The following is a 13663-nucleotide window of genomic DNA, read 5'->3' as shown; positions in this document are numbered from 1 at the left end:
GTGGACACCACATACAAGATATTCAGAGAACTAACTTGTGTTAGTAATCAAAATTTAAACAGCAGTCAAAAGGATTTGATCTCAGAGAAATATTTGCACTACCAAAATCATCATGATATCATAATAGGAAGAATATGAACATAATAAAAATGTCTACTAATAGGAGAATTTTAAAGAGAACATTTCCTTCTGTTTCCTCCTTCCTTTCTTCTCTTCCATCCTTCCCTCTGTCCTCCCCCTGCTCCCCCCCGCTCCCTGTTCTCTCACATTCCTTCCTTTACTTATCTCCCATTTATACACAATCACACCATTGTAACTAGACACAAAACCACTAATGTACAACTCACATTTAGAAAGACTTTAGGAAAACAATATTTTCAAGGAAATACTTTATTTAAAAGCATATCTTTTCATAGAATGGGGAAGGATACAAACAGATCACATTTTACAAGGCATTATGATGACAGTGAGGATCATTGTTGCAAATATTCATGAAATCAAATTGAAGAATAGGTGGCCATGTTGTGTTTCATTTATTATTCCTCAGATAGTTTGAATAAAGGTTGGAATTTTTGAAGATTTAAGAACCTCTGAAGTGAAGAAAGTTAGAGTGAGCAGCTACAGAATCTCCTCAATAGAATCCACAGGACCAGTACCTTCTACAGCACAGTGGGCGGCAGCAGCCATAACCATAGCCACCATAGCCACCATAGCCACCATAGCCACCATAGCCACCATAGCCACCATAGCCACCATAACCGCCATAACCACAGCCATAGCCACAGCCATAGCCATAGCCTAGGCCACCATAGCCATAGCCCAGGCCTCCATAGTATCCTCCATAGTAACACATGGTGTCAGGAGTGAGTGGTCTGTTCAGAGAACGATAAGCAGTTGGTTTCTTGAGTCTGGCTGTCACCATCTGCCAAGGACCTTTTATACACCTAGGTTGTTGTTGGGGAAAACCACAGGTATTGCAGCATCACACATCTCTGCACTGTGCTTCAGAAAACATCATGAGTTCCAGGATTTACTGGATAAACAAGGCTGCATAACTGAGATAATTGTGCTTCTGCCTTAGATCCCATAGTCAAATATAGAATCTGATATAATTTTCATGTCTCTAACTCATTCTTCACATAGCTTAATAGAACAGCACAGAATTCTGTCAGATGATATAAAACATTACATAGTTTTCTCCTTTTTACATGTGTTGGGTTTTCTTTACCCCATAGAAAGATCAGTTTTTCCCCTTCTATTTTGTTATTTTGGATGAATCTTACCTACATGTTGCTTTAAAATTAGCCTAGCAAGAGATACAGAGACCATGACTGGAAAAAGCACAGGGACAAATAGCCAAACTAGTGAAAACACATGAACTATAAACCAATAGCTGAGGAGCCCGCATGGAACTGGATTAGGCTCTCTAGATAAGTGAGACACTTGATTAGCTTGAACTAATAGGAGGCCCCCAGGCAGTGGGACCAGAACCTGTCCTTAGTGCATGACCTGGCTTTTTGGAACCAAGGGCCTATGCTGGGACACTTTGCTTAGCCTAAGTAAAGGGAGGAGGGTACTGGACCTGCCTCAACTGAATCTACCAGGCTGAGCTGAATCCCCAGGGGAATCCTTGCCTTGGAGGAAGTGGGAATAGGGGGTATATTGGGAAGAGGGTGGGAGAGGAGGGAGAACAGGGGAATCCATGCCTGATATGTAAAATTAAATTAATTATAAAATTTTAAAAAATTAGCCTAAAATACAAGATCATTTAATGTGCATAAACTATAGGTACTGTACGTTTCCCTTAGAGAGCCCATGTGAAGGTCTTAAAGGTGTAACCATGAAAGGCATTATGATTTTTTGGAGGGTGAACCAAGATTAATACTTATAAACTTCTTTTGAAGTAATGATCACATAAGCTTTGCAGAGAAACCAGAGATATGTAACTTTATGAGTTTAACTAACATTTAGGTGGATGAGTACTTTTTGTGCAAGCATGAAGATGTAGTTAAAATCCTCAAAACCCACTCAAAAAGTAGAGTAAATTCACATTCCTAAATCCCACTGTTATAGGGGCAGTATGCAAGAGGGTTACTATGGTATACTGATTGATAACCTAGAACCATGTCCCGTGAGAGACCCAATCTCATGGGAGTAAAGTAGGTAGAGTGAAGAGCATGACACAATGTGCTCATTGAGAAACTACACACTTCGAGTCATCTACTCAAACACCTGTGTGCTTACACCACACACATATGTGACAGAAAAATACAACATACCTATATTCATGCACTTACATATATATACGTATAGAAATTCTATGGACATAATATGCTTCAGAATATGCATACACAGCACTCACAAAACTTTAGATGGAATCCCTAAAAAAAAAGAAGAAAGATAGATAGTAAGTAAAAACTGTATAGACTCCTTAAGAGACCAGAAAAGACATGTGTACTTTGTCTCAGTTTATAGCTGATGGAAGGAATATTGGCATGAAAGGTGACAAAACATCACTGAAAGGTTTAAAGTTTGAACTTTTCACACATTTACCAAAATACATGTTTATCTAAAATAAAATACATGTAACTAAGCATTTATTCAGGGAGTTTGACAAAGAGACAAATCTATGTAAATGAGGTGGCTTCATGGGAAATGTAGCTACTGAACAATTTCATGAGAAGATTTCCCGCTGATATCAGAGTGTCCAACATGAAATTCTTGGGACACACAAATACTGTCAGTGGAAGAATCTTAATCATTATGTAACAAAACCATTCTTGTACATAGAGATGTGAAGAAAGTGCTTATATCTGAAACTATATATAAAATAAAACCATAAATGAAAGAAATATACATGGACCTGAATCCACAGAATTACTACAACATTACATGGGGTACTGCAAAGGGAATACATATTTGAAAAATCAAAGCTAACATCCACAAAATATGTGATATTTGAATTTTAGGTCTGAGTTACCTCACTGTTCCTTCTTCATCCATTCAGCTGTAATTTTCACAATTTCACTTTTCTTAGCAGTGGGATCATGTCTCATTGTGTAATGTAACACAGTTTTAATATAAATTTATCTGTGGATGGACCGCAAGGCTATCTCTATGTTATGGATTTACTGAATATAAGCAAGTATACTATGCTATAGAGACCTTTGTTTCTCTGACTAAGCATGGCAGCTGAATTGTGTAGTAGATTTGTTTCTAGATTCCTTTGAGTAACCTCCGTACAAATTTCCACAGTGGCTTCACTAGTTTATGCTCCCACCAACTGCAAATAAATGTTCCCCTTTCTCCAAATCCACACCAGCATTTGTGGTCAGTTGTGTTTTTCACCACAGATATTCTGACTGAGGTGAGAAGAAATCTTAAAGTAGTTCTGGTTTGTATTTCTATGTTTGCTAAGATGTGAAACATTTAGAAAATGTTTCTCATGCAAAACTATTTCATCATTGAAATACACCTATTTAGTTCCATTCTCTACTTAATAATTGGAAAGTTTCTTTCCTTGATGTATGGTTTTTTGTATATTCTTGATTCTAAGCTTCTATCAGATATTACAGATAAAGCTTTCCTTCATAACATAGGTTCCCTCTTTACTTGAATGATGGCATTCTTTTCTGTACAGAGCTTTTTAGTTTTATGAGGTCACATTTATATATTTCTGCTTTTAAGTCCTGAGTTACTGTTGTTCGTTCCCCAAAGTCCTTTCCTGTGGCACTGAGTTCATGTATTATACTTTGTCAGATTCCATTTTCAGTGTGTCTATTTTGATGTCAGCACCATGCAGTTCAGATTATTATCGCTCTTTTGAGGTCATAATATTCATATGGGGCCCTGTGCACATGCCAGTGGAAGGTGCTTTCAAGGGAGTTGAGATAGAGTGCAGTAGTATCAAAGGGTAAAAGTTATAATGGGAACAAGAAGGGTTAAAAAGGGTAGTGGATGGAAATGCAGGAAAAGAGAGATTAACTAATATTAAGGATCTCATATAAAGTTGTATGGAAATTTGCTTTCTGCTGTAGAAATTGGCACTCAATATATATGTTTAAAATGGAGTAACTCTGTAATGAGCTAACAGTACTCATAGTAGACATTGCTGACTAACAAATAAAAAGCCCTTTGCCAGAAATGAGTGCATTTTGAAATTCTTGGCCTGTAGTGCCCCATTGATCTCCAAATATTACAAGCTCTTGCCAATATTATTGTTTGCCCTCCAAAATCTGAAAACAGCACTCTATTTATTGTTAAAGATATAGTTGAGTCCCAAAACATTGAGAAACCATGCTTGTACTGACCTGGAAGCTTCATCCTGATTGCATAGCTTTTATCTGGGAAATAAAACACATGATCAGTTTTAACTAACTGTGAACTGTGAACTAAAAAAAAAAATATGACTGAAGCTGGGCAGCGATGGCTCATATCTTTAATCCCAGCACTTGGAAGGCAGAGCCAGGCAGATCTCTGTGAGTTCGAGGACAGCCTGGTCTACAGAGCGAGATCCAGAACAGGCACCAAAACTACACAGAGAAATGCTGTCTCGAAAAAGCAAAAAAAAAAAAAAAAGAAAAAAGACTGATATTTCGCCGGGCAATGGTGGCACACGCTTTTAATCCCAGCACTTGGAAGGCAGAGGCAGATGGATCTCTGTGATGTGACTTCAAGGCCAGCCTGGTCTCCAAAAGAGTTCCAGGAAAGGCGCAAAGCTACACAGAGAAACCCTGTCTCGAAAAACAAAAAACAAACAAACAAAAACAAAACAAAACAAAACAAAAAACACACAAAAAAAACAAAGCAAAACAAAAAGACTGATATTTCGTATGTGTGCCAGGTGTAATAGTGACGTGAACAGCTTGGGAATAATCTATCCCAATATTATTGAATTTAAGTTTGTTGGGACAGATGCCACCCTTACCTGGCACCTATATTTGGCCAATAAGCTGCAAAGAGACCCTAAGGGAGAACCAACTACTAGTATATAGATAAATACACTCAATTTAAAAAAGACTACTTATGATATTGCTACACTTGTAGATTAGTGTAGACTCAACTTTGGTCAGAGCCATGCATTGTTGCAGCACATAGTGATTATCACAGAGATCCCAAACTGTTCACTACACAGAGTCTTATTGTGTTATCATTTCAGCTCTAACTAAGGAGATGAGAGGTGGCTACAGGGAAACAGTGTTTTTTACATCTGGCAGGCAGTTTCATGATGAACTCACAAAAGATGTGACAGTATGCATGGGACCTGTGCAAGCTCAAGCCAGACAAACTCCAACATGGAATGAAGAAGTGTGCACACATTCCTACTTTTATATAAGTTGCCATTTGATAGCTGCCAGAGGTAGAGTGTTAGTGTTTTAGGGGAGTTTACCTGGGTAGGTCAACTATACCCAGGTGATGGCAACCCATCCTATAGGACATAGGCAACACAAATTGGGCTTTATGAGTTTAAGAAAAAAAGAGGACACAAAGTTGATCAGGCATAAAGTGAGGGAGTCTGAGAAGAGAGGGGGAATGATGAATTTTATTCAACTACAGGTATGAGGTTCTCTAAGAACTAATAAGAAAAGGAATACAGAGTGGAAAAGATTATTTGCTTGTTGTCATAAATAACTGGATGTGACTTCAAAAGTACCATCAACAGAAAGAAAATAGAAAGGTCTTCTTATATCCATCTAAAAGGTTTGCCTAGCAGGATGATTCACACACTATTCTATACAAAGACTAGGAAGTCAAAACCCAAAATTTATGTGAAATGTCTACAAAAACAGCATAATGAAAATTAATTGACATTAAAATAATTGGAAAAATATAAATACTTTTCAAAAGAAAATCTACAGATGACCAATGGTGAATTTTCAAAACCCTAAGTCAAAGTCATAATAATTGATCTCTATAGTTGTTGATAAAATGGATAGGAAATGGGTGTTAGAGAACAGGTGAAGTAAAGGGATCCCTAAAAACAGAATGTTTATGGTGACAGTCATCATAGAAGGTACTGTAGAAACTACACCCAGATATTTAGAGCACTAATTCACGAGCATTCTCATAGTTTAAATAGAAGACAAAAGGAGTTGATGTCAGAGAAATATTTTCACTATGATATTCGTTGTGACATAATAACAGCAGGAATATGAACATAATAAAAATGTCTACCAACAGAAGAATGTTCAAAGAGGACATTTCCTTCTACTTCCTCCTTTTCCATCCTTCCTTCCTTCCTTCCTTCCTTCCTTCCTTCCTTCCTTCCTTTCTTCCCTCCTCCTTCCTTCCTTCCTCCTTATTCTCTGTCTCTCTCTCTTCCACTTTTTCTTTCTCTCTATATATATAATTTACTCTTTCTTTCTATCCCTTTCTTCTTACATTTATATACAATACACAATAGTAACCAAACAGTTATAAATACACAAAAAGACATCTCACATTTAGGAAAACAATATGTTCAAGGAAATACTTTATTTAAAAACATATCTTTTTATAAAATGGAGAAGGATACAAACAGATCACATTTTACAAGGCATTATGATGTCAATGAGTATCATTGCTGTAAATACTCATGCATTCAAATTAAAGAAGAATAGGTGGCCATGTTGTGTTTCATTTATTATTCCTCAGATAGTTTGAATAAAGGTTGGAATTTATGAAGATTTAAGAATCTCTGAAGTGAAGAAAGAGTGAGCAGCTACAGAATCTCCTCAGTAGAATCCACAGGACCAGTACCTTCTACAGCACAGTGGGCGGCAACAGCCATAACCATAGCCACCATAGCCACCATAGCCACCATAGCCACCATAGCCACCATAGCCACAGCCATAGCCACAGCCTAGGCCACCATAGCCATAGCCCAGGCCTCCATAGTATCCGCCATAGTAACACATGGTGTCAGCAGTGAGTGGACTGTTCAGAGAACGATAAGCAGTAGGTTCCTTGAATCTGGCTGTTGCCATCTGCCAAGGGCCTTTTATACACCTAGGTTGTTGTTGAGGAAAACCACAGGCATTGCAGCATCACACATCTCTGCACAGTGCTTCAGAAAACATCACGAGTTCCAGGATTTACTGGACAGACAAGGCTGCATAACTGAGATAATTGTGCTTCTACCTCATGTCCCATAGTCAAATATAGAATCTGATATAATTTTCAGGTCTCTAAGCCATTTTTCACATAGCTTAATGGAACAGCACAGGATTCTATCACATGATATAAATCACTACATTGTTTTCTCCTTTTTACATATGTTGAGTTTTCATTACTCCATAGAAAGATCAGGTTTTTTCCCTTCTATTTTGTAATTTTGGAATAAATGTTACCTGGAAGAAGATGTTTCTTGAGTCTTTTTCATGAACAGTCAGCTAAGTGGTTGCATATGTTACTTGCTACTTGGTGGGTAGCTGCCATCTTCTATTAATATATTTGGATTTACTCCTAAGCACTTTGCTTTTATTACATGTTGCTTTAAAATCAGCCAAAAATACAAGACTATTTAATGTGCATAAACTGTAGGTACTGTGTTTTTCCCATATAGAGCCCATGTGATGCTCTTGAAGGTGTAACCATGAAAGGCATTATGATTTTTTGGTGAACCAAGGTCAATATTTATAAACTTCTTTTGAAGTAGTGGTCACATGAGCTTTACAGAGAAAACAGAGTTATGTAACTTTACGCATTTTACTTAGTGATTGTCAGCCTAGCACCATGTCCCATGAGAGACCCAATCTCATGGTAATAAAGTAGGCAGACAGAGTGAAGAACATGGCAAAATGTGTTCATTTAGCAACTATACACATCGAGTCATCTACTCAAGCACCTGTGTGCTTACACCACATACATATAAGACAGAAAAATACAACATACATATATGCATGCACATAGACTTATATAAGTACAGAAATTCTATAGACATAACATGTTTCAGAACATGCATACATATCATACATAAAACTTTAAATGGAGTCCATACAATAGTCCTCTTATAAAAGGAAAGAATAAAGAAAGATAGATAGATAGAAAGTAAAAACTGTATAGACTCCTTAAGAGACCAGAAAAGACATGTGTACTTTGTCTCAATTTATAGCTGATGGAGGGAATATTGGTATGAAAGGTGACAAACATCACTGAAAGGTTTAAAGTTTGAACTTTTCACACATTTACCAAAATACATGTTTATCTAAAATAAAATACATGTAACTAAGCATTTATTCAGGGAGTTTGACAAAGAGACAAATCTATGTAAATGAGGTGGCTTCATGGTAAATGTAGCTATTGGACAATTTCATGAGAAGATTTCCCGCTGATATCAGAGTGTCCAACATGAAATTCTTGGGACACACAAATACTGTCAGTGGAAGAATCTTGTTCATTATGTAACAAAACCATTCTTGTATATAGATATATGACGCAAGTGTTTATATCTGAAATTATATATAAAATCAAACCATAAATAAAAGGAATATACATGGACCTGAAGCCACAGAATTACTATAACATTACATGGTGTACTAAAAATGGAATACATATTTGAAGAATCAAAGCTAACATCACAAAATATGTGATATTTGAATTTTAGGTCTGAATTAACTCACTGTTCCTTCTTCATCCATTCAGCTATCATTTTCACAATTTCACTTTTTTTATCATTTTTTTTATTTTACAACACCATTCAGTTCCACATAATAGCCACAGATTCCCCTGCTCTCCCCCTCCCGCCCCCTCCCCCTCCCCCCAACCCACCCCCCATTCCCACCTCCTCCAGATCAAGGTCTCCCCCGAGGACTGGGATCGACCTGATAGACTCAGTCCAGGCAGGTCCAGTCCCCCCCTCCCAGACCGAGCCAAGCGTCCCTGCATAAGTCCCAGGATTCAAACAGCCAACTCATGCAACGAGCCCAGGACCCGGCACCACCGCACAGCTGCCTCCCAAACAGATCAAGCCAAATGACTGTCTCACCCATTCAGAGGGCCTGATCCAGTTGGGGGCCCCTTAGCCTTTGGTTCATAGTTCATGTGCTTCCATTCATTTGCTTTCTGCTGTAGAAATTTGCACTCAATATATATATTTAAAATGGAGTAACTCTGTAATGAGCTAACAGTACTCATAGTAGACATTGCTGACTAACAAATAAAGAGCCCTTTGCCAGAAATGAGTGCATTTTGGAATTCCTGGCAGTAGTGCCCCATAGACCTCCAAATATTATAAGCTATTGCTAATGGTATTGTTTGCCTTCCAATATCTGACAAAACACTATGTTTATTGTTGAAGATATAGTTGAGTCCCAAAACATTGAGAAATCATGCTTGTTGTACTGACCTGGAAGCTTCATCTCAATTGCATAGCTTTCATAGTGCAAAATGATAGCATGTTCTCTACTGGGAGATAAAATACATGATCAGTTTTAACTGTGAACTCTGAATTAAAAAAAAATATGACTGAAACTGAGCAGCAGTGGTGCACACCTTTAATCCCAGTCCTTGGGAGGCAGAGCCAGGCAGACCTCTAAGAGTTTGTGGCCAGCCTGGTCTACAGAGGGAGATCCAGAACAGGCACCAAAACTACACAGAGAAACCCTGCCTTTAAAAATTAAAAAAAAGACATATTTCAATATGTGTGCCATGTGTAATAGTGACATAAACAGCTTGGGAAGAATCTATCCCGTTCTTACTGAATTTAAATTTATTTGGAGAGATGCAATCCTTACCTGGCACCTCTATTTGGCCAATAACCTGTAAAAGACCCTAAGGGAGAACCAACTATTAGTATATAGATAAATAGACTCATTTTAAAAAAGACTACTCACAGCCAGGCGGTAGTGGCACATGCCTTTAATCCCAGCACTCGGGAGGCAGAGGCAGGTGGATCGCTGTGAGTTTGAGGCCAGCCTGGGCTACGGAGTGAGTCCCAGGAAAGGATCAAAGCTACACAGAGAAACTCTGTCTTGGAAAACCAAAAAAAAAAAAAAAAAAAAAAAAAGACTACTCATGATATTGCTATACTTGTAGATTAGTGTACACTCAACTTTGGTCAGAGCCATGCATTGTTGCAGCACATGGTGATTATCATGGAGATCCCAGACTGGTCAGAATACACCAAGTCTGATTGTGCTGTCATCTCAGCTCTACCTAAGGAGATGAGAGGTGGCTACAGGGAAACAGTGTTTTTTACATCTGGCAGGCAGTTTCATGATGAACTCACAAAAGATGTGACAGTATGCATGGGACCTGTGCAAGCTCAAGCCAGACAAACTCCAACATGGAATGAAGAAGTGTGCACACATTCCTACTTTTATATAAGTTGCCATTTGATAGCTGCCAGAGGTAGAGTGTTAGTGTTTTAGGGGAGTTTACCTGGGTAGGTCAACTATACCCAGGTGATGGCAACCCATCCTATAGGACATAAACAACACAAATTGGGCTTTATGAGTTTAAGAAAAAAAGAGGACACAAAGTTGGTCAGGCATAAAGTGAGGGAGTCTGAGAAGAGAGGGGGAATGATGAATTTTATTCAACTACAGGTATGAAGTTCTCTAAGAACTAATAAGAAAAGGAATACAGAGTGGAAAAGATTATTTGCTTGTTGTCATAAATAACTGGATGTGACTTCAAAAGTACCATCAACAGAAAGAAAATAGAAAGGTTTTCTTATATCCATCTAAAAGGTTTTGCCCAACAGGATGATTCACACAGTATTCTATACAAAGAATAGGAAGTCAAAACCCAAAATTTATGTGAAATGTCTTCAAATAAACAGGATGATGAAAATTAATTGACATTAAAATAATTGGATTATTATAAATATTTTTCAAAAGAAAATCTACAGATGACCAATGGTGAATTTTCAAAACCCTAAGTCAAAGTCACAATAATTGATCTCTATAGTTGTTGATAAAATGGATATTAGAAAGGAAATGGGTGTTAGAGAACAGGTGAAGTAAAGGGAACCCTAAAAACAGAATGTGTATGGTGACAGTCATCATAGAAGGTACTGTAGAAACTACACCCAGATATTTAGAGCACTAATTCATGAGCATTCTCATAGTTTAAATAGGAGACAAAAGGAGTTGATGTCGGAGAAATATTTGCACTACGATATTCGTTGTGACATAATAACAGCAGGAATATGAACATAATAAAAATGTCTACCAACAGAAGAATGCTCAAAGAGGACATTTCCTTCTACTTCCTCCTTCTTTTCCTTCCTTCCTTCCTTCCTTCCTTCCTTCCTTCCTTCCTTCCTTCCTTCCTTCCTTCCTTCCTTCCTTCCTTCCTTCTTCCCTCCCTCCCTCCCTCCCTCCCTCCCTCCCTCCCTCCCTCCCTCCCTCCCTCCCTCCCTCTCTCCCTCCCTCCCTTCATTCCTTCTTCCTTATTCTCTCTCTCTCTCTCTTTCTCTCTCTCTCTCTGTCTCTCCCTCCCACTAACTTTTTCTTTCGCTCTCTCTCTATAATTTGCTCTTCCTTTCTATTCTTTACTTCTTACATTTATATACAATAACACAATAGTAACCAAACAGGTAAAAATACACAAAAAGGCATCTCACATTTAGGAAAAGTATTTTCAAGGAAATACTTTATTTAAAAGCATATCTTTTTATAAAATGGGGAAGGATACAAACAGATCACATTTTACAAGGCATTATGATGACAATGAGGATTATTGCTGCAAATACTCATGCATTCAAATTAAAGAAGAAGAATAGGTGGCCATGTTGTGTTTCATTTATTATTCCTCAGATAGTTGGAATAAAGGTTTGAATTTGTGAAGATTTAAGAACCTCTGAAGTGAAGAAAGAGTGAGCAGCTACAGAATCTCCTCAGTAGAATCCACAGGACCAGTACCTTCTACAGCACAGTGGGCGGCAGCAGCCATAACCATAGCCACCATAGCCACCATAGCCACCATAGCCACCATAGCCACAGCCATAGCCACAGCCTAGGCCACCATAGCCATAGCCCAGGCCTCCATAGTATCCGCCATAGTAACACATGGTGTCAGGAGTGAGTGGACTGTTCAGAGGATGATAAGCAGTAGGTTTCTTGAGTCTGGGTTTCACCTTCTGCCAAGGGCCTTTTATACACCTAGGTTGTTGTGGGGAAAACCACAGGCATTGCAGCATCGCACATCTCTGCACTGTGCTTCAGAAAACATCACGAGTTCCTGGATTTACTGGGAAGACAAGGCTGCATAACTGAGATAATTGTGCTTCTACCTCATGTCCCATAGTCAAATATAGAATCTGATATAATTTTCAGGTCTCTAAGCCATTTTTCACATAGCTTAATGGAACAGCACAGAATTCTATCACATGATATAAATCACTACATTGTTTTCTCCTTTTTACATATGTTGAGTTTTCATTACCCCAAAGAAAGATCAGTTTTTTCCCTTCTATGCTGTTATTTTGGAAAGACTCTTACCTGGAGGAATATGTTTCTTGAGTCTTTCTCATGAACTATCAGCTAAGTATTGCTTATGTTATTTGCTACTTGGTGGATAGGTGCCATCTTATATTAATGTATTTGGATTTATTCCTAAGCACTTATTTTTATTACATGTTGCTTTAAAATCAGCCAAAAATACAAGACCATTTAATGTGCATAAACTGTAGGTACTGTGTGTTTCCCTTATAGGGCCCATGTGAAGGTCTTGAAGGTATAACCATGAAAGACAAGTGGATTTTTCTAGTGAACCAAGGTCAATATTTATAAACTTCTTTTGAAATAATGGTCACATGAGCTCTTCAGAGAAAACAGAGATATGTAACTTTGTGAGTTTTACTTAGTGATTGTCACCCTTGCACTGTCCCATGAGAGACCCTATCTTGTGGGAATAAAGTAGGTATACAAAGTAAAGATCATGGCACAATATGGTCATTTAGCAACTATACATATCCAGTCAACTACTCAAACACCCAAGTGTTTACACCACATACAGACATGTCAGAAATGTACATATATATATATATATATATATATATATATATATATATGTATATGTATACATACATATATACACATACATATATGTATATATAAGTACACACACACACACACACACACACACATATATATATATATATATGCACATACACATATGTACCCACAGATGGTCTATGGACAGTTTCCAGATTATGCTTCAGAATATGCATACACACCATGCACAAAATTTAGATAGAACTCCCTGTATAGTTCCCTCAAAAACTTAAAGCTAAAATGAAATAAAAAACTGTATAGACTCCTTAGGAGACCAGAGAAGCCATCCGTACTTTGTCTCAGTTTATAGCTGATGGAGGGAATATTGATATGAAAGGTGACAAACCATTACTGAAAGGTTTAAAGCTTGAACTTTTCACACATTTACCAAAATACATGTTTATCTAAAATAAAATACATGCAGCTAAGCATTTATTCAGGGAGTTTGATAAAGAGACAAATCTATCTATGTGAGGTGGCTTCATGGTAAATGTAGCTACTGAACAATTTCATGAGAAGATTTCCCTCTGATTTTAGAGTGTCCAACATGAAATTCTTGGGACACACAAATACTGTCAGTGGTAGAGTCTTGATCATTATGTAATAAAACCAGTCTTGTATATCGAGATATGAAGAAAGTGCCTATATCTGAAACCATACATAAAATAAAAGTATACATGTAC

The 13663-nt window shown here is 37.6% G+C and overlaps 3 protein-coding genes across 3 annotated transcripts; all 3 read right to left on the bottom strand.

The window, feature by feature from the left end:
- Positions 1–631: 631 nt before the first annotated feature.
- LOC102910797 (keratin-associated protein 20-2-like) lies at positions 632–853 on the bottom strand. Its single transcript, XM_006987903.2, has one exon. The coding sequence runs from the start codon at positions 851–853 to the stop codon at positions 632–634; it is 222 nt and encodes a 73-aa protein (XP_006987965.2).
- A 5860-nt stretch (positions 854–6713) lies between these two features.
- Positions 6714–6896, bottom strand: LOC143268021 (keratin-associated protein 20-2-like). Its single transcript, XM_076548339.1, has one exon. The coding sequence runs from the start codon at positions 6894–6896 to the stop codon at positions 6714–6716; it is 183 nt and encodes a 60-aa protein (XP_076404454.1).
- A 4925-nt stretch (positions 6897–11821) lies between these two features.
- On the bottom strand, positions 11822–11995 carry LOC102911121 (keratin-associated protein 20-2-like). Its single transcript, XM_006987904.2, has one exon. It carries the CDS (start codon positions 11993–11995, stop codon positions 11822–11824), a length of 174 nt encoding a protein of 57 aa, XP_006987966.2.
- Between the last annotated feature and the right edge of the window lie 1668 nt (positions 11996–13663).

The sequence above is a fragment of the Peromyscus maniculatus genome, chromosome 12, assembly GCF_049852395.1.
Source record: "Peromyscus maniculatus bairdii isolate BWxNUB_F1_BW_parent chromosome 12, HU_Pman_BW_mat_3.1, whole genome shotgun sequence".
In the NCBI taxonomy this organism is placed as follows: Eukaryota; Metazoa; Chordata; class Mammalia; order Rodentia; family Cricetidae; genus Peromyscus; species Peromyscus maniculatus.
The sequence above is the reverse complement of the archived record's forward strand: the minus strand, read 5'-3'. Positions and strand labels throughout refer to the sequence as shown.

What these genes read in the sequence shown, in the direction of transcription:
- LOC102911121 (XM_006987904.2), bottom strand. Translation starts at nt 11,995, where the DNA reads ATGTGTTACTATGGCGGATACTATGGAGGCCTGGGCTATGGCTATGGT.
- LOC143268021 (XM_076548339.1), bottom strand. Translation starts at nt 6,896, where the DNA reads ATGTGTTACTATGGCGGATACTATGGAGGCCTGGGCTATGGCTATGGT.
- LOC102910797 (XM_006987903.2), bottom strand. Translation starts at nt 853, where the DNA reads ATGTGTTACTATGGAGGATACTATGGAGGCCTGGGCTATGGCTATGGT.